The sequence below is a fragment of the Trachypithecus francoisi genome, unplaced genomic scaffold, assembly GCF_009764315.1.
Source record: "Trachypithecus francoisi isolate TF-2019V2 unplaced genomic scaffold, Tfra_2.0 Lachesis_group7, whole genome shotgun sequence".
Taxonomy (NCBI): domain Eukaryota; kingdom Metazoa; phylum Chordata; class Mammalia; order Primates; family Cercopithecidae; genus Trachypithecus; species Trachypithecus francoisi.
The window spans coordinates 75,027,204-75,047,651 of NW_022681472.1; the positions used below are offsets into that span (position 1 = coordinate 75,027,204).

Genomic DNA, 20,448 nt, shown 5'->3' on the forward strand with positions numbered 1-20,448 from the left:
ATCTGCAGTCTTCAGTGTGATGATTTATGTTTACAATGTGTAATGATCACCACAATCAAATAATTTTGATACATTTTATTTTCTTTTTTGATAGTCAAATGACATCTTTATTTTATTTTATTTTATTTATTTTAAAAACTTTAATATCTCTTGGGGTACAAGGGGTTTTTGGTTACATGGATAAATTCTCTAGTGGTGAATTCTGAGATTTTACTGCACCCGTCACTGGAGCACTGTATATTGTCCCCAATCCATACTCTTTTATCCCTTACCTGCCTTCCAAACCTCCCCCTTTAGTTCCCAAAGTCCATTGTATCACTCAAGATTTTTAATCACATTTTAAAATACACATTAAAGATAACACGTAAATGACCAAAATACAAGTGGTTTGGCTATGTGCTAATAAAAATAGTTCTGAGTGCAATCAACAACACGTGCCCCACTCTTGAGATCGTAGTCATGTTATTATTATCGAAAGAATAAGCCTCAAATCTGCTACTTGTTAGCATGGCCTCGGGCAAATTGCTTAACTTCCCTCAGTCCAGGCTTTTTCAATTCTAAAATGAAGATAATAATAACCATTGTTCAGGCAAATTGTGAGGATCACAGAGAAAAAATGTATGTAGCGCGCTTATCATGTGGCAAATATTCAATGAATAATCACTATTATTATTGTAATGATTGGGCTTTATGCACTTGGCCTATATCTTACCCTCATCCCTAATAAATAATTAATCTAATCAATACTGTCAGGCAAAAGTGGGCCATATATTAAGCCAGACCCCAGCGCCCCCAGATTGCATGTAGGGCCAGCACTTTTACAGAATAGGTGTCCTGAATTCTCTGTCATGGAATATCTTGAGACCTTAAAGGCTAGCTAGTGAATAAATGTATCTTAAAGGAAATAGTCTCCATCTTCAACAGACCTAGGAAGCCTTTGACTGTGGTTCTGATCTTGTGCTTGGCTGTTGATGTGACACTGTTGTGGCTTCACTAATGAAACCTCCAAGTATTTCCTCTGTTTTGCTCCTGTAGCAACCTCACAGCCTTCCTTAGTTACACCACAGCACCCCCTATAGCTGGGATTACAAGCATGCGCCACCATGCCTGGCTAATATTCTGTTTTTAGTAAAGACAGGGTTTCACCATGTTGGTCAAGCTGGTCTTGAACTGCTGACCTCAGGTGATCCACCTGACTTGGCCTCTCAAAGTGCTGGGATTACAGGAGTGAGCCACCATGCCCAGCACTATGACTTTTTATTGGTCTCTCTTCTCCCCAGTCTTTCTTGTCTTTTTCCATCCTCTTTTCTCTGCTCCCTCTTCAATTAACAAACAACAAACAAGAAACATAGCAGACAGACCACATCATGCATAATGTTTTGCAATCTGTTTTCTCAAGTCATAAAACATTTATCTTTTGTACACAAACTCATTGTAAATTGATGGATTTCCCAGCTCTGAGTATGCAGCTTTGAGTGAAAATTGTTCCAGAAGTTAATTTCAGATTCAGGGATGTTTGTGGTGTTGTCTGCAGTGTAATACAGTTATGTTTCCATTTCATTCCAGTGTTCTTGGGTGTTACAAATCTCCAAGCCAAACACGTTGAAATGACCAGCTTGTGTGCCCACTGGCAGGTACATCGCCATGCCACAGCCTATAGGGTTGTTATAGAATCCCTCCAGGGTAAGTACAATCCATCACTTATGTTTTTGTCAAGCATTTGTGTATTTGGTTCTTTGCACACCGCTGTGTACAACACACAAGTGGCATTAGACAACAGCCCTCTTGTCGAGGAAGCAATTTGTACTGGTCAGTTATGCTGCATATAGAGTCTGACTGGTTGGGTAAGCGAATTACTAACCCTCTGCAAACCTCCCTTTTCCTTATCTGGTAATGGGTATAACCATAGTACTGATTTTTTAGAGTTCTGTGAAGATAAAACTGAGATATTCCACATGAAGCATTTGCAACAGTGCTTTGTGCACTGAAAGGACCCCAAAAATGTTAGCAGCCAGATAGCCAAGACTAGCATACATTAAAATTATATTGTGCTCTAATTTGGGTAATCACTCTCTAGGGATCAAGTTTAAATTTAATGTTTTTCTTAGTGTTTCTTTTTCTTTTGGGGATAACTGGTGAACAACAAACCCTCATTACAGAGATTTAATGTATCTATACCATCATGAACAAGTTCTTCAGCGTTACAGTTCTCACGTACATCCACAATTTGGGACTTTGTTCCAAAGCTGAAACAGTAAAAATGTCTCACTGTCTTCATTAAAAATATTGAGAACAACAACAAATGCCTGATTCCCCAAAAATGAGTATCTAGAGCCAGTTTATCATCTTTTCCCAATATCAGCATGGACACTATTCAGAAGATGAATCAAATAATATACTTAATCAGATTTATAGAAACAATAGAAAAGATATGTCTTGTTATTTTATGGGATTATAGGAGATGCTAAATAATCCCAAATGATTTTTTAAAATCTTCCAAACGTGGGAGTAAAATTGTTAAAAATGTAGCCTATTCTTTCTGGACAAATGATCTTGGTTTCCCCATTTCCGAAAAGCAAGATGACCTAATTATTTCTAGTCCAGATAAGATTGGGTTTAGTAGCCCATATTCCTGACTATAGCTACATTCAAAATCCGTAAATCCCATTTTTGATACAATCCATAAAGTGGAAAGCATATTTTAGGAGAGCACTGAGAGCATTTGGAAATATGTCCCTTGTAGAATAAGAACTGAGATAGGTGGAACATACTAGAAGAAATTCCTGCCAATCCCAGGCAAGATATCATCACGATGGACATGCGGCACCACTGCTTCCTTGAATCCCTCTATATGATGTAAGGATCCTTCCAGCCTGACATTGGCTTGACATTTGGGAGTGATATTAATCTGGAATAAACATTGAGGGAGAAAAAGTCAGGATAAGTTGCATGGATTTTGTGGTTGTGTTAAATATGATTGATGGGATGCCAGAAGTAGATAAAGCACAGGCAGCAATTTGAGAAACAACTATGAAATCTGAAGGAGTTATGTTTCCTATATTTCTTTTTTAATTTTTTTTTTTTTTTTTTTTTTTTTGAGATGGAGTCTCGCTCTGCCGCCCAGGCTGGAGTGCAGTGGCCGGATCTCAGCTCACTGCAAGCTCCGCCTCCTGGGTTTAAGCCATTCTCCTGCCTCAGCCTCCCCAGTAGCTGGGACTACAGGCGCCCGCCACGTCGCCCGGCTAGTTTTTTGTATTTTTTAGTAGAGACAGGGTTTCACGGTGTTAGCCAGGATGGTCTCGATCTCCTGACCTCGTGATCCGCCCGTCTCGGCCTCCCAAAGTGCTGGGATTACAGGCTTGAGCCACCGCGCCCGGCCTGTTTCCTATATTTCTATAAGTCACACTTTAATATAGAAGGGTTGACATTTAGTGGTATTTGCTAAGCCTAAGAAAAAATGCTAAGTATAATAATAATCATCCTCCCAAACTAACCCACAATTCTTTTATGTGATTTATCCTTTTATATGATTTAGGAAATTGAAATGAAGGGACATGGGTTCCTGTGGATGTTCGTTGCCTTTCATAAAAATTTATAACTATATATGTTGACACAACAATGTATAAAAACTGGCTTTATCAATGGAATCAGTAATATTCGTAGCTTTTTAAATTAAATGCTTTTAGTTTAGCATATTTGCAAAGCAGCCTTGAGAGTTTCATCAGAGGATATGATTGATTTGTCTGATAATACTGATCTGGTCATCTAAAACCAAAATAAGCTCTTTCTGAAGCCAAGATCTTTGCTTGCCAGCAAATGAGTCTACATTTGCTTTTTATCTTCAAGTTAAGTGAACTTGTACTCCCTCAGTATTATTTTCAGGCTGCCAGAAATGTTTTCAGCTGAACCTTTATGGTCTTAATTGAACAAGAATGAACAAAAGTATTGTTCAGTTTACTTCTCATCAACATTTGTTGCTGAGAGATTAGATTTATGAAAAAAATTAGCCCACCTCTCATTCACCCAGTTGTCTTACTAAATATAATTTATCAGCTGGACAGCAGAAGATTCTAATTGACAACTTGAAAAGGAATATTTGATGGAGGAGTGAGTGTGAGGGTGGCAGTAGGAAATGTGTTTAGATATTTTAACTCACACAATTCAGAGCAAGGAATAGTCTTTCTACTTAGAATGGAGAAGAATTAGGTTGAGTTTCATTATCTTGCAGAGGAATGTGATCACCATCCTGATTCACTACCTTTAAAGGACTTGTGGTAAGATGCCTATTCTTCCACGGGCAGATGAGTCTCAGACCCTCAGGTGTTTTGACTGTAATATTGGCTACATATGCTGTCTCTGTGGAAATTTCAGTCTTTCTATCCCAGGCAAAGGAGATACTAGGAATAAATGAGGCCCAATTTCCCCATGTGTTGGAGTAAAGCTTTATCCCAGTTGACCTCTTTCTGAATGCCTCGGTCAAATCCCTACAGTTTGATGGCTAATTTTTTCCAGTTTTTTTCCACATATTTTTTCATAGCTTGAGCATGTGCATTTTTATTCTGAGATTAAGTCAGTGATGAAGTCTCCACTGTAACCACAACTGCTGGTCAACTTTCTTCTCCAGGCTTCAGCTTCTGTAAAATTATTTCATTTGCGTCTATTAACTGAGTCAATAACTGGAAATTTGCAAGGTTTTATAAGTAGAATAGCCACACTGTATCATTCAGGCTTGTTTATTAATATTCACAGAAATCTAGATAAACTTAAGCCAAAGGGTCAATTTATTGGCTAGTATACTAAGAAGTCCAAAAGTCTCTGGCTTCAGGCACATCTGGACCTAGGTGTTCAATGTTCTAGAGATAAAGTCTTGCTCCTTCTTGTATTCTGCTTTCCTCTGCCTTCATTTTCCGTCAGGCTCAGTGAGTCAGATCCAGAATTACATTCTCCCAGCTTCCAGCTTTAACAGTCTTGGTGAAAAGAGAGCTTCTCTTTCTCAATAGTTCCAACAGAAGTCCAGGAACTGAGTCATATGGCCTGGTTTGGGTCACATGCCTCTAAATCTGTCATTGAGTGCAAGGGCATGAAATAAACTGCCTGTTTGGACTGAGTTGCCTTCCACCCCTGTATCTGGTGGTGGTGGCAGGAGGTGGGGGTGTTATTCAATCCTCCCCAAACCATAAAGACCAAGAGTGTAGAGGAATGGATGCAAAGAAAGAGATTTCAGATACAAGACAGGCAAAAGCAACAGATGTCCTTTACCCATGTAAATATTATGACATTTTTATGGCCAAGAAATAAAAGATTACCAGAAGGACAAGGTCTTCTCAGGAAAGACTGAAACAAAATCTGCTTTTGACTCAGTCATCCATTTGCCAAATTAAATGATGGATTTTTGGTTAATTCTAGGACAGTCCAAAGTGAGAGATTTTTGGTTGGTCTTGGGTAATTCAGAGCCCTGTGAGATCCTCCATTAGTTCTGCAGATGCTGTGGGATTTTATCCCTCTCTTCAGCTGTTTTTGAGTTGCCTTGGCACCTAAGGTTGCCTTCAAATTCATTTATTTATTAATATATGCCACATAGGCCCAAATGCTTTATTCCCACCCTAATCCCCACAGCTTGATGAATTTCTTTGTAACCTGCTTAGATCAGGGTTCAGAGGATTGTCCCACTTGTCCCTATTTAGGTGCTGAGATGTCAGCTTTGCAGTATTATTTATTGAAAAGGATAGATAATTGCAGCATAATGGAGAGCCTACCTTACCAAAGACCAGGTCCACAAAAAAACACCATATGGAACAAAACCTATGATCAAAATTAAACTTTTTGGAGCAGTGACATTATGATATTCTTTGTTTGTGGAGCTCAATAACTACTTGTAGGACATTTTGGTAAGTCAAGCTGGTGGCGTTATTATTGGCATGATTATAATCTGGAGAATGGATTTAGTCTTGCTTCCTAAGAATGGTGCACAAATAAAGACAGATTTTTTCCCTCTGTTTCAAAAAATAAAATTAACTTCCTGCTTTTGGCATGAGGAGTTGAGGAAATTAGTCACCATTTGGTCAGTTTGAATGTTTTCCTTAAGGCAAAGCCAATAGGCCTGAATTGCATATGCCAAAAGCAACATGGATACACCCCCATTCATGGAACCCCTCTTTGTTAGTATTGGGAACCAAATTGATACTGTTTGCCATTAATCTTATAGTGCTTGTTCCAGTTTTCCAATGTTTATAGCTGTATTATTTTAGCAGTAAGATCTACTTATATTCTATTTTCAAGGGTCTTTAAAGTACATGGGTTTCTACGTGAAATAGGAAATGTGACAGAAAAGCGCATTTCTGGAACTGACTCATGGAGAGTCCTTGGAAGGTTTGTGGAGGTAGATCAGTGTGATCCATGCATAACATTCAGGAAATGTTTGTATTACAGGTGGCCCACAGAAGCTTTTAGGAGGCTCTAACGGATAGGTAAGGGTCAAACAAAACAAAACAAAACAAAACAAAACAGAAAAACAGTTGTTGTGGGATTCTGAGCCTGGAAACCACAGACTAAACTTGGACCTAAGCAAAACAAAACATTGAGTTCACTAAATTTTACTATCAAACCCATTTCACATAATTTATAATCTCACAAACACTTTAACAATTTTTAAATGTTATCATTTTTCATAATATATGAACAAGAAATGATTAAAGTTGACAGTAGTTTACTTTGAACAAATATATTAATAAAAATTCCATTATGAAGTTCACTTCTGAAACTCTCTAATATTCACAATATATAAAAATAAATTTAAAATTCTATTTAACAAATGGCTTCAATTCAATTATATTTTTAAAAGTCTATATTTGTCCATAAACAAAATTTAAATAACTATATCATGTTTATTCTGATACATGCATATTATAATATACATATATTTGCTTCAATACATGCATATCAAAATATAGTTGGAAATTTAACTAGGTTGGATACTTATAAAATAGACAAAAATTGTGTAAAATGTTTGCATTTTATAGTTGAAAAAGCAACTGGTATGCTTTTATATTTTCTACATTCTGTTTATTCTTCATAAACTGCTCTGCAAATAACATTTTGAAGGCGTGGATAGTTCTTTTTAACCACTAAATAATACGTGTAATATATTTAATCAATGCTGTTTTTCAACACTAGTTTTTCAATCCCTAGAAATAAAGCTTTATGAAGCTTTGATTAAACACATGCAATTTATGGATAAGATGATCAATCTAGAGGGAAATTTGAATAATTGTTTTTTCACGGTAGCAATGATTCCTCCTCTTAATCAATTGTCCATTGTGGTAAAAACAACAACAACAACACTCTATGCCTATGAGGAAAACACTTGAAACTCTTCAGTAATGAAAGCCGCCCAAGTAAGCTCTGTGGAGTGATAAAGCACTGAGTCATAAAGATTCCTCATCTGATCTCTAGCCATCATGTTTGCACATTTCATATGCACTCAACAGCTCTCAGATGGTTTCATTTTGGAAAACTATTGATTTCATTTACATTTGCTTAGAATGTACCAGTGGAAATTAAAGCAACATCCTCTGAAACTGAGCTTTAGAGTTCTGAATTCAGGGGAATGAGCAGAAGTGGGTCAAGGGGTTGAATAATATGCTTAGGTAGAAGGAGTAAGTTTTAGTATTTGATAGTACTATAGTAGGGAATAGTAGGGAAATAATAGTTAACAATAATTGTATATTTCAAAATAGCTGGAAAAAAAAGAATTGTAATATTCCCAACACAAAGGAAAGATAAATGTTTGAAGTGGTGGATATTCCAATTACCTGATTTGATCATTACACATTGTATAGAGGTATGAAAATATCACACAAACCCCCAAAATATGTACAACTATTATCTACCAGTTTAAACAATCTCAGTTCTGTTAATTAGAATAAGGACTTGAAGAAGTTATTAACTTTTCTGACCTTTAGTTTCATCTCTTTAAATTGGGAATAATTATAAATGTTATAAGAATCAAATGAGATAATACATGTGAATTCCTTAGAATATTGCCTGGCACATGATAAGCACTCATTAAATGTTGGCTGTTATTATCTTTATTGCTGTTGTTATAATTAAATAGCAAGCACGGAATCTGGATATAATAAACCCTCAAGAAATGATGAATGTAATTAATCCATATTCCTGTCTCAGGACCTAAGGGCCAGCACTAGTTCTTCCAGGAGATGCACATAATTTTGCTATGGACGTATGAACAAAGAAAGGAGCCAATAGTTAGTCAGGTCTCCAGAGTTCTTTGTGCCTCTGTCATGGTGGAGAAAAAGACAGAGGAGGTGCCATGTGAATTGGCTGTGTATGACATGTCTCCTTGGTCGATAAAAAATGAACCAGAAATTGAGAGACTGAGTTCTACAGCATATATGGCCCTATGCTATGTAAGCACCATGTTCTTTTTCCTCAATTAAAGGATTTTCAGAGTGGATGCTGGGAATTTGAAGAGGCCCCTCTGAACTCCCTGGGAATGTCTTTTGCGATTGAAGGAAATCATTGGTGTCAGTTAAAAGTCAAGGCTGAGAAGGAGATACTGGGCAGTGTGAGGACTCCTCGGTGATCCCAGTGCTGCTGCAAGCTCTTGCCTGCAGTTGTGGCAGCTTTGAAGACAACCTGGACCCATGGACCAGGGCTTCTAATATCCATACCTGTATCTTTAGACCACTGCCTAGAAGGGTATCCTCTTGGGTGGTAATAAGTTATATGAGACCAAAAGGAAGTATCTGTTTATGTTATATAACATTGGACTGTGTTCAGAAAATCATACTGAATAAAAAGGAGTTCAGGTTTTTAAAAAATAGGCCAGGAATGGTGTCTCATGCCTGTAATCCAAGCACTTTCAGAGGCCAAGGCAGGTGGATCACCTAAGGTCAGGAATTCGAGACCAGCCTGGCCAACATGGTGAAGCTCCGTCTCTACTAAAAACACAAAAATTAGCCGGCCATGGTGGTGCACGCCTGTAGTTCCAGCTACTCAGGAGGCTGAGGCAGGAGAATTGCTTGAACCCAGGAGGCGGAGGTTGCAATGAGCTGAGATCGCACCATTGCACTCCAGCCTGGATGACAGAATAAGCCTCCATCTCCAAAAAAAAAAAAAAAGAAAAGAAAAAAGAGAAAAAAACATGCCCTCACATCTGCACCTGTCCAGAAGATCAGTTAGGATGTGTGCATATAATTACATGCATTAATAGTTCTCCATTAAGTACAGAGTTGATCTCAGAAGCCCTTTAATAGTAAACATCATTTTTGGACATATACAATGTGATTTTTCATAGAAAAATACCAGTGAGTATATTAACTCTTTGGAAGAAGATACAATACTTCAAACAAATATAACTCATTCTGGCTTTATCTGATGTGGGCTACACATGTGAAGTATTTTAGAAGCAAATCATCTGCCAATGGCTGTGTTTCAAAAATTTCATATGCGTATGTTTTGTTTTGTTTTGTTTTTATTATAGATACAAAAAAACAAGAATCAACTGTGGGTGGAGGTACAACCAGGCATTGCTTCTATGGACTTCAACCTGATTCTGAATATAAAATCAGTGTTTATACAAAGCTCCAGGAGATTGAAGGACCTAGTGTGAGCATAATGGAAAAAACACGTAAGTCATGTGTGTTCTCTCCTGATCCCTCTCCCCATGAACAAACAGAATTTTAGGCATCCTGTTTTGAAAATACCTTATCCCGTATAGAAAAATATTAGCTATTGCTGTTCAGGAATATACGTAATACAAGTTTTGTTCCTCTTACTCAGTCCCAGAATTCATTGCCTATGACCCACTGATGTCATCAATATGGGTTTTTTTTCCCCATTCTCCATGTATGTTTCACAAGAGACTAGAAGTCCACACGATAGTAAAGCAATTGAGACAATGACTTATATTGTGATCCAGATCCATAAGGAACTTTTGTGGTATGTGGAGTGTGAAATGCAGTTTGAGGACTTGGCTCTGACATTAAAACAATGGCATATTACCACAGCCATGAGGATGGGAAGGGAGCCAAGATGTTCCAACTAGCTGACCCTAGAGTTACTGCTTGCCTAAGAAGCTCTTGCACTTTTTCCAAGCTGACTGCAGATGTGATGCACTAAAGGGAAAGGCAAAGTATAAAATTAAAACAAACCTCTTTTAACATGTTCCAAAGAGCAAGGGAGTGTCAACTTCTTGAAAAGACTTCTAGTCAAAGATTCTTGACCCTGGGTGCACAAACATTAAAATGGTTTGAAATGTAGTGAATTCTGGGGGACATTTGTGTGCTTAACTCAGTATCTTGAATTTAAACTTGAAATTCCAGGAGGATTTGTGTCTGAATAGGTGTTGGGCAATGGGCTTTCTTGGTGACCCCTCTATCACGTACATGGCATTTAGAAGGGATTACTGCCTGTGTATAGCTCTTCCAGCCTCTCTGGCACTTGCAGAGAGAAATCATGCACGTGTAATCTTCAAAAAGAGAGGATAAAAGTATAATAAATTAAATCATCTTCTTTTATGTAATACAAAGACTTTATTTCACGACACTTAAATATGCAATATTTTCATATTCCACTTGTATTTTTGAGGTATAATTTACATAATGTAAAATTTAAGTACCATTTTAAGTGTGCAGTTCAATGATTTTTAGTACATGTAATGAGTTGTATCACCATCCCTACAATTAAATTTCAGGACATTTCCATCAACCCAAAGAACCTTTCCTGCTGTTTGCAGTCAATCTCCTTTCCCACCCTGAGCTTCAGGCAATCTACTTTCTTTTATTATACATTTTCCTTTTCTGGACATTTCACGTAAGTGGAAATATACCATATGTAGTCTTTTGCATCTGGCATCTTTCACTTAGCATATGTTTTTGTGGTTTATCCATGTTATAGATTGTGTCAGTAGTTTGTTTCTTTTTATTGCTGATTAGAATTCCATCTTATGGATTGTAAATCATATAGTTTTGAAGTTAATAGGAACTTGGTAGTACGCAAGACTTGGAGTCAAGTGGTTGGTTTGAGGATCTTGTTCTGCCCCTTTCCAGCATTATGGCTTTGGGCAATTCAGCATCTCTGGGCTTTTCAGTCATCAATGAAATTAACTACTCTCTTGCCTCAAGTGGTGGCAGTAAACAACCAATAAAAGAATACTCATTGAAGAGCTTTTCAACCTGTATGTCATTGAGCAAGTACTTTCTGTTGTTACCATTATTATCTTCTTAAAAGTCATAAACTAAAGGCTAGATCTCACTATCAGGCATGTTTTTTCTGGGCCATACTTTTTTAAGTTTTAAAGTAGTTTTTGAAAAGTCAGAATATCTTGCAACACTAAGTATCTATCTTCATGGTGCCTATCTGCTGGAACCAAGTGCTGTCTGCTTAGACAGTGCGTGTGTGCTTCAGTTTGCTACTACACCTTAATGTTTACACTTTCTTTGCGCTTATTGATTGCTCACCTGACCCGTAGAAACATTTGTGTTTAGAACCCCTGATCTACTTCAGCTTCTCCTGTCCTTGACCCCGCACTGGTTAACTACTAACCTAGGGTTAAATCCAATTTGGATAGCTCTGTTTGATGTAAATGTTTTCCTTATGTTGGAGGCATCTGTCTTCTTGTAGCTTCCACCCGGTGGCTCTGGTTCAGCCTTTCGAAGCAATGCAGGTAAAGACTACTCCCTCTTTGAGTGACAGCCCCTCACATCCTTGAAGACAGGGACAATCTGTATGTCACATATAGAATATAAACATGTGTCCCCAGTTCACTGTGGTTCTTCTTACCCAAGAGATTCTTTGGCCAGATGTTCTGCCCAGTCATATGAATCTCGCTGCCATACTCTCTTACTGATTTCATTCTTGATTTATTGACCAGACTTAGGAGATGCCTTGATTTTCCCTATTAAAGAAGATGCACAATTATTAAGATGACTGACTACTTCCACAAATTTTAAAATTCTTTAAATGGCTTTAGAAACATTTTGTGGGGTTTTTAAGAAAGTTTTGCAATCCTAGTTACAAAAAATTTCTCAGTTTTTAAATTTTGTGAGTTTTTAGCTTCAAAAATTACCTTTAAAAATAACGGTGATATATATCCATAATAGTAAAACAGAAATATAAAGTGCATTGTCAACCTCCCTCTTTCCTTGTTCTTCCTTTTCAGAAATATTTCCTTTTCACACACATACATATATACATATTTGTGAAAAATAAAAAGCACATATATATAAAATGTAAAAGTTATATATGTGTGTGTAAGTTTTATTTTTCACAAATGAGATTATGCCATGGTATTCTGTGACCTAGTTCACAAAATAATCATCTTGAATATTTTTTCATTTAGTAATATATAGTTACCTCATTCTTTTAATGTTGAATCATTTTATTTAAATTATTTTATTTTATTGGATCTTAAAGTTGGAAGACACCTTACAACTCACCTCTTAGCCTTCCTGACAATGAAGAAACTACCCTTTATAAAATTCTTGGCAAATGATCAGTCTTCCTGAGCTCAAATCCCTCTAGCTATTTGGTGCTCAGTATCGCCTGAGGCTAGACTTCCCCTCTGTGAATGGCTATGATTAGTGGAGGGTTTTCCTGAGTATTTAACTGGGATAACCAGAAGAATTTTCTTAGTTTTTCTTAAGTCTTTAGTGTCAAATAGGAATTAGAAATGAATACATAATAACATTGTATTTTATGTTTGCCTAATGACACCAAAACTTCCTGGTGCTTTGCCACATGAGCTGGAATGAGAATTGATAATCACTACTCTGATCTAACTGTCCCCAGATCCTTTAACCAAGCCACACCTCTGCACTATGCGTGGACTTCTCTTCCCACATAATCCAGGTTGAAAAGATCCAAACACACTTTAGCCTGCCAATGTTACATTTGGTCCTCAAAACCAAAAGTCATTTCCAGATGCAGTCTGAGCAGAGCAGAATGAATCAGAGTCCACTGGTGACCAATATCCTGGGGGATGCAGGATGGAAAGGGAAAAGTGCTATTGAGCAAGGATTGATGGTCAATCCTTAGGCAGAATGGAAATGAAGTTTATTGTGTGTGTGAAAGCAGCAGGAGATGAACTTTCAAACGGGTTGGCAGGATTCCTGCCTTAAATCAACATTAGAACCACTTTGTAGTTGACAGTTTGATTTCATTGACTCCTGGTGGGTAAACTGAATGGTGGCAAAATGGCATTTCAATCCTTCAGTTTGAGGACGAGACGATAGATGGAGTCAGTTTTCACAGGCTATGGCTGATTTATAGTACTCATTAAATTCTCAGGGAAGACAGTTATCAAAATCATTGACTCCCCTGAATATTTAGTACTCCATGACCTTGTTCTCTTTCCCACAGATGAGATGGCGAACTGATGTCCTTTCTCCCTTTCCTTTACAGAATCACTTCCTACACGACCACCAACTTTTCCACCAACCATTCCACCAGCAAAAGAAGGTAAAATAATAATAGAATAATGATCTGATTCTAGGTTTAGGATTTGTGTTGGTTTTGTTTGCCTGTTCATTTAAAACCAGGGTATTAATAAAGTATATTTATTGTGCTACCTAATTTTCTCCTTAATACAAATGCTTATCAACCATGATGGGCTTGAATGATATCCATTTAATATCAGTTCTGCACACAAAGAGTGGATTTACTAACAGAATTGTTTAATACTAATTTTTTGAAAGATGAGAGCAGTTAACATTCATTAAGGAAGAATAATTACATAATTTGTGAGTGAAAATCCAGTCTGTAATTTCTCAGGTACAATAATAGTTTCCCAGCCGAACTCTGAAGTGTCTTTTCCAGTTGTGTTTTCTTTCCTCATCACAATAGTTCCTCATCACCTTTTACCTAAGCTATTAAGGTAACTTTAAAAAGGCCCCCAACAAAGTAGTGATCATTATTTTTTTCATTTCAGTAATGAACATTTGTTAATCCTACTATTTATTCTCAAAGCTCTTATGGTAGGCGTGGGAAATACAATAATAATACGTGATTGCTGCTCTCTGCTTATTTTAGTATTAAAGAGAAATGGGTGCTTGCCTAGATAAATACCAGTCAAGTTTATGAGTTATAAAATAGCAGTTGTATTATGGTAGCCCAGAAGTGGTAATGGTTAATGCTGCTGCAGACTAATGACTCATAAGGAAGAGGAATTTGATCTACATTTTGAAGAATGAGTTTGAGAGATAAGTAATGGGATGAATAGCACTCGTTGTCAAGAGTGATCCAAGTGCTTAATGGATTTAGGGAATCATAAATGCTTTAGTGTGGCACTAAAGAGAAAAGAATGAGGATAGTTATGGAGTGGTTAATGTGACAAAATTAGGAATTTGGGCTTTATCCTGTGGGAAATGGCATGTCATGACAATCTGTAAGAAGGTAGGGTGATCTGATGAAATCTATGTTTAAGAATGATAACTTTGGCGAAATAGGGGGGATGGACTGGAAGAATGAGAGGAGAAAGTGGAACACGTTAGAAGGTTGTATTGGAGGAGTTCTTCCATTCATAATGCATCTTAAAGTGCCTGTTACATACCAGGGAAACAATAAAAAATAAGTTGTTTGGAGTTTAAAGTCAGTGGATTCAAATGCTGCAGAGAGTGGAAGACACAAAGAAACAGAGGCAATTAAGAACTCTAATAAAGCTCAACATTCATCCTAGGATGGCATGCAAAGTCTTCACGAATCAATCTATTTTGCAGTATTATTTCCCAGAATACATTATATAATAGCAAAATTGTACAACTCAGGGTTCCCCATACATGTCTTATGCTGTCCTGCATCTTTGAATGCTATTCACTCTACCTGGAATGCCGAATTCTTTCTTCTTCCAGCTTCATATCTAGCCTTCTTTAGTCTCAACATCTATGGTTGTTCTCACTATTGGAACTGGAAACAGAATCCTAATTGATAAATTTACTAATTAGGTACCTCTGATGCTGATATTACAGAATGCTCTGAGGTCAGAATATTTTTATTGATAGCTGAGTGTGGATATTATTCTGTGAACATTCATGAATTCTTATAGAAGATTTATGTGATCTGGAAAGGTCTGTGGGATTAAATTAAGGATTGACAAAGTAGAAACATTGGTTCTGAGATTTTCATTGTGATGGTTTTAGATGGTGCTTTTACAACTTGAATGCACTATGTATTTTAGGCTTTGTTTGTCCTGGGTATATTTAATTTAAAAGCCAATAAATTTGTATTATTAAACTAATACTAAATATTTATTAAACGAACATTAAAACATAGAAAAAACATAACAGAAGAACATTAAAAACACAACTTTTGGCCGGGCGCGGTGGCTCAAGCCTGTAATCCCAGCACTTTGGGAGGCCGAGACGGGCGGATCACGAGGTCAGGAGATCGAGACCATCCTGGCGAACACTGTGAAACCCCGTCTCTACTAAAAAATACAAAAAACTAGCCGGGCGAGGTGGCGGGCGTCTGTAGTCCCAGCTACTCGGGAGGCTGAGGCAGGAGAATGGCGTGAACCCGGGAGTCGGAGCTTGCAGTGAGCTGAGATCCGGCCACTGCACTCCAGCCCCGGCGACAGAGCAAGACTCCGTCTCAAAAAAAAAAAAAAAAAAAAAAAACACAACTTTTTACCCCAGAGGTAATTCCTTCATACATGTTGATATATTTTCTTTCTTTGATTTACTAACTAAATTTTTCGTTTTGAGTGTATTTTTTAATAGAATTTTCTCTCATTTTGAAAGTGAAACCTAATTTTCATTTTTATCTTTCCATGGAAACAGATGACCTGTTTATAAACTCATAATTAGCAGATCTTGTTATTCCTTTCAGCTTTAAGTCCAAACCACAAATTTGTAAAATTTTATAAATCTCAATACTCATGAGAACAACTTCACCAGATCCGTACCGCCCCTAGAGTATTAGCTCACTTGGAGATGGTTTATTTTATATTATAAATAGCTTTAAGGCAATAAAGTTGTACTTAATAAAATAAAAACTAAGTAAGGTTTTCCTTAAAGAAAGGGGAAAGGCACATTATCTCATAGAATATTTGTGTGCAGTTGGCATAAGATTAAAAGATTCAGATTATTGAAAAGCAAATTGTTTGCTTCATCATAAAACAGAGTCAACTGCAATGATCAACCCTAATGCAGAGGAGGAGAGGCATAGATAATCTGAAACAGCACATGATAACATAAAAGAACTTTTAAAAAATGTTCTCAGTAGAGTAGGTTTTTATTGGTATAGTTTGCTTTGTTTAATTCTTTTTGCTTGTTTGATTGTTTTATTGATATCTGTAATACCTGCTGATAATACTTTCCCTTGGCTAACATTAGTGTACGTTTCTTGACATGTATCTGTGGGCAATAGAAGGACAGAGACAGAATTTTTTTTTTAACCAAGATTAGAATTTGTTTGTTTAGGGCCTCAGCCCAAATGAATATCAAATTATAATTAGATTAATCTGTTTCCATTTTATCACATGCTTTTCTGCTGAGATTGAATCTCTCTGACATTAACTTGCTAATTCAGTAAGAAAAGGACAGGGTGCACAGAGTGATAGCGTGTCCTTTTTTCCAATCAGTTGGCACTAGACAGTGTTTGCTGATTCTTTGATCTCTGAATCCCCTTAGTCCCATCTTTTCCTAGTCTTTCATTTTCATTCTTTTGGGCTGTGGTTGGTGGACACTTTTTTCTTTCTCTGTTTCCACATGCATAATAGAAGCTTCTTAGTCATGAATAAGAATGGGGCTTTGGATATAAAAGAGTAATTAGAGCAAAGAAGCATAGTTTACAGGAGTTTGTAATATGAACATTAAGAAGTTTATATCTTCCCTTTGAAAAAGAGCTTCACTTATCAGAGGGCAACTATTACTTGTCTTACTGGTTTAATAACTACTACATTTTCCCCTTATCTCCGACTCAAATTCATTGTTGGTCTTCAGTATGTAAGGCGGCCAAGGCTGACCTGGTATTTATGGTGGATGGATCCTGGAGCATTGGAGATGACAATTTCAATAAGATCATCAGCTTTCTGTATAGCACTGTTGGAGCCCTGAACAAGATTGGCACAGATGGAACCCAAGTAAGGCTAATAAATAATTCATTCATTCTATGTATTCAGAAATTGTTTCTCCAGCTCTTATTACAGCTACTTGTCAGGTACTGTAGGTCAGGAATTATAATGATTGGACTCAACCTTAAATGAAAAGATAAACAGGTATGTGTTTAGAAGCAGCTTATTGATGCCTGGTGAAGCTCCGGAGGATGCTTACCCTTAAAAGGTACTAAGTTCAGCAAACTAAAACAAGGTAGAAAGTCCATGTCAGGGGATTACATACTAGGGTAGAATGTCTCTTTTAATGATACACACACTATTTTCCCTGCCCTTAAGGACTTTAAAATCTTGAAAGGAACACCTTACTATAGATCATGTGGAACATGAAACTAACTCATTCATTTAACAAATATGTATCAAGGATTTGTTATGGCCATGTACTACACTGTCGTAATGAATGTCAATCAATGTCTCTAATTTTGTGGGGCTCGTATTCTTAAAAGTAAGGACAGAAGACATACTAGTCAGAATGGCGGTTATTAAAAAGGCAAAATACAACAGATGCCGGCAAGATTGTGGAGAAAAGGGAACACTTATACATCGTTGGCAGATGTGTAAATTAATTCAGCCATTGGAGAAAGCACTTTGACAGTTTCTCAAAGAACTTAAAACAGAATTCCCAAACCCGGAATCCCACTGTTGGATATATACCCAAAGGATTATAAATCATTCTACTATAAAGACACATGCATGCACAAGTATGTTCATTGCAGCACTATTCACAATAGCAGACATGATATCAACCTAAATGCCCATCAATAGTAGACTGGATAAAGGAAATGTGGTACATATACATCACGGAATATTATGCAACAATAGAAAAGAATGAGATCATGTCCTTTGCAGCAACATGGATGAAGCTAGAGGCATCCTAAGCAAACTAATACATAAACAGAAAAATAAATACTGCATGTTCCCATGTATAAGTGGGAGCTAAACATCAAGTATTTATGGACACAAAGAAGGGAAGAACAAACACCAGGTGGAGGGTAGGAGGAGAGTGAGGATTGAAAAACTACCTGTCAGGTAACATGCTGAATATCTGGATGATAAAATAATCTGTACATCAAATCCCACGACTTGCAATTTATCTCTCTAACAAACCTGCACATGTACCCCTAAACCTAAAAGAAAAGTTAAAAAACAAGAGAAAAGGGACAGAGACAGATATAAACAGGGAAGCAAATAGATTCACAAGGTAGGGATGTACGCTATGAAAACAAAGTGATGTGATTTAAAGATGTCAGGGGATTACTCTAAATTGTGTGTGACAGTTATTTTAAATTGTATGGTCAGCAAAGACCTCTTTGAAGAGGTGCCTTTTTAACTGAGATGTGAATGATGCAGACTTGAAGATCTGAGAATAGAGTTTCCAGACAGAGATAATGATAAGTACAGAGGACCCAAGATGAGAATGACTTTTGAAACTTCATACCCCAAAACTTGTGGCTAGAATATAGTAGGTGAGAGTGTGAGGATACAACAAGTGGAAGAAGCAGGCAAAAGCCAGATCATCTTGAGTCTTGTGGACCATCAAAGGAGTTGAGTATCATCATAACTGCAACTGAAAGTCACTGGAAGGTTTTAAGGAGAGCCAAGATCTGATGTGTTTCAGAAAAAAAGATTACCCCAACTGCTTTGTGGCATGTGAATTACTAATACGGATAAGAGTGGAAGCAGATAGACCAGTCAGAAAGATGCTCTCATGGTCCAGCAGAGTGATCATGGTGGCCTGGACTAGGGTGGTAGCAATGAAGTACACTGAAACAAATGGATTTGGAATATATTGTGAAAGAATGGCTAAGAAAATTTGGGCACAAGAAGTACTGTAAGAGGATAATGGATACTTTGCAGAAAGCATGCAAGACAGAAAAGATTAGGGTCCTATTTTTAGCCTCCTTAAACAAAATAACTGTCAGCCAAGAATTCTGAATCCAGCAAAACTAAGTTTCATAAATGGAAGAAAAATAAAGTCATTTTCAAGCAAACAAATGGTGAGAGAATTTGCCACTACCAGATCAGCCCTATAAGAAATGCTAAAAGAAGTTCTAAATTTGGAAACAAAAGTATGATATACGTTAGAATGCAACCTCTTGAAAGCATAAAACTCATTGGGCCTATAAAACAATAACACAATGAAGAAAACAAAGTACTTAGGTAACAACATGGTGACTGGGACTGTACCTCACATCTCAACATCAATGTTGAATGTAAATAGCCTAAGTGCTCCACTTAAAAGATACAGATTAGAAGAATGGATACAAAATCATAAACCAAATATCTGCTGTCTTTAAGAGACTCACCTAACATGTAAGGATTTGTGTAAACTCAAGGTAAAGGGGTAAAAGAAGATATTCCACGCAAATGGAAACCCAAAGCAAGCAGGAGTAGCAATTATTATGTCAGGTAAAACAGACTTTAAAGCAACAATAGTAAAATAAAAAGACAAAGAAAGTCATTATATAATGATAAAAGGATTGATCCAACAAGAAGATATTACAATCCTACATTTATATGCACTTAACTCTGGCGCTCCCAGATTCAGAAAACAATTACTACTAGACCTAAGAAGTAAGACAACAACACAATAATAGTGGGAAACTTTAACACTCCACTAGCAGCACTAGACAGATAGTCAAGACAGAGAGTCAACAAAGAAACAATGGACTTAAACTACACTCTAGAACAAATGGACCTAACACGTATTTACAGAACATTCTATACAAGAACTGCAGAATATACATTCTTCACATCAGCATATGGAACATTTTCCAAGCTGGACCATGATAGGCCACAAAACAAGTCTCAATAAATTTTTAAAAATCAAAGTCATATCAGACATCTTCTCAGATCACAAGGGAATAAAACTAGCAATCAACTCCAAAAGGAATCCTCAAAAGTATACAAAAACATGGAAATTAAACAATTTGCTCCTGAATGATTTTGGAGTTAATAATAAAATTAAGAAGGAAATTTAAAAATTCTTTGGAATGAAAGATAATACTTACACAAGTTGTCAAAACCTCTGATATACAGTAAAAGAAGTTCTAAGAGGAAAATTAATAGCACTCAACACCTACATCAAAAAGTCGGAAAAAGCACAAATTGGCAACCTAATGTCACACCTCAAGGAACTAGTTCAACAAGAACAAACCAAAGCCAAAGCTAGCAGAAGAAAAGAAATAACAAAAATCAGAGCAGAACTAAATGAAATTGAAACAAAAAGCAATAAAAAAGATCAATGAAACAAAAAATTGATTATTTGAAAAGCTAAAATTGATAGACTATTAGCTGGATTAACCAAGAAAAAAGAGAGA

The 20,448-nt window shown here is 36.8% G+C and overlaps 1 protein-coding gene across 3 annotated transcripts in view; it reads left to right on the top strand.

Annotated features, from left to right (window-relative positions):
• COL14A1 (collagen type XIV alpha 1 chain) overlaps positions 1-20,448 on the top strand; it is a 251,199-nt gene that overhangs the window by 124,399 nt on the left and 106,352 nt on the right. For all 3 annotated transcript variants that reach the window (XM_033202599.1, XM_033202600.1, XM_033202601.1), the window contains exons 23-26: positions 1,567-1,683; positions 9,503-9,649; positions 13,423-13,479; positions 16,959-17,098. In XM_033202599.1, the coding sequence (XP_033058490.1) occupies positions 1,567-1,683; positions 9,503-9,649; positions 13,423-13,479; positions 16,959-17,098 (461 nt within the window). The remainder of the gene's footprint in view (positions 1-1,566; positions 1,684-9,502; positions 9,650-13,422; positions 13,480-16,958; positions 17,099-20,448) is intronic.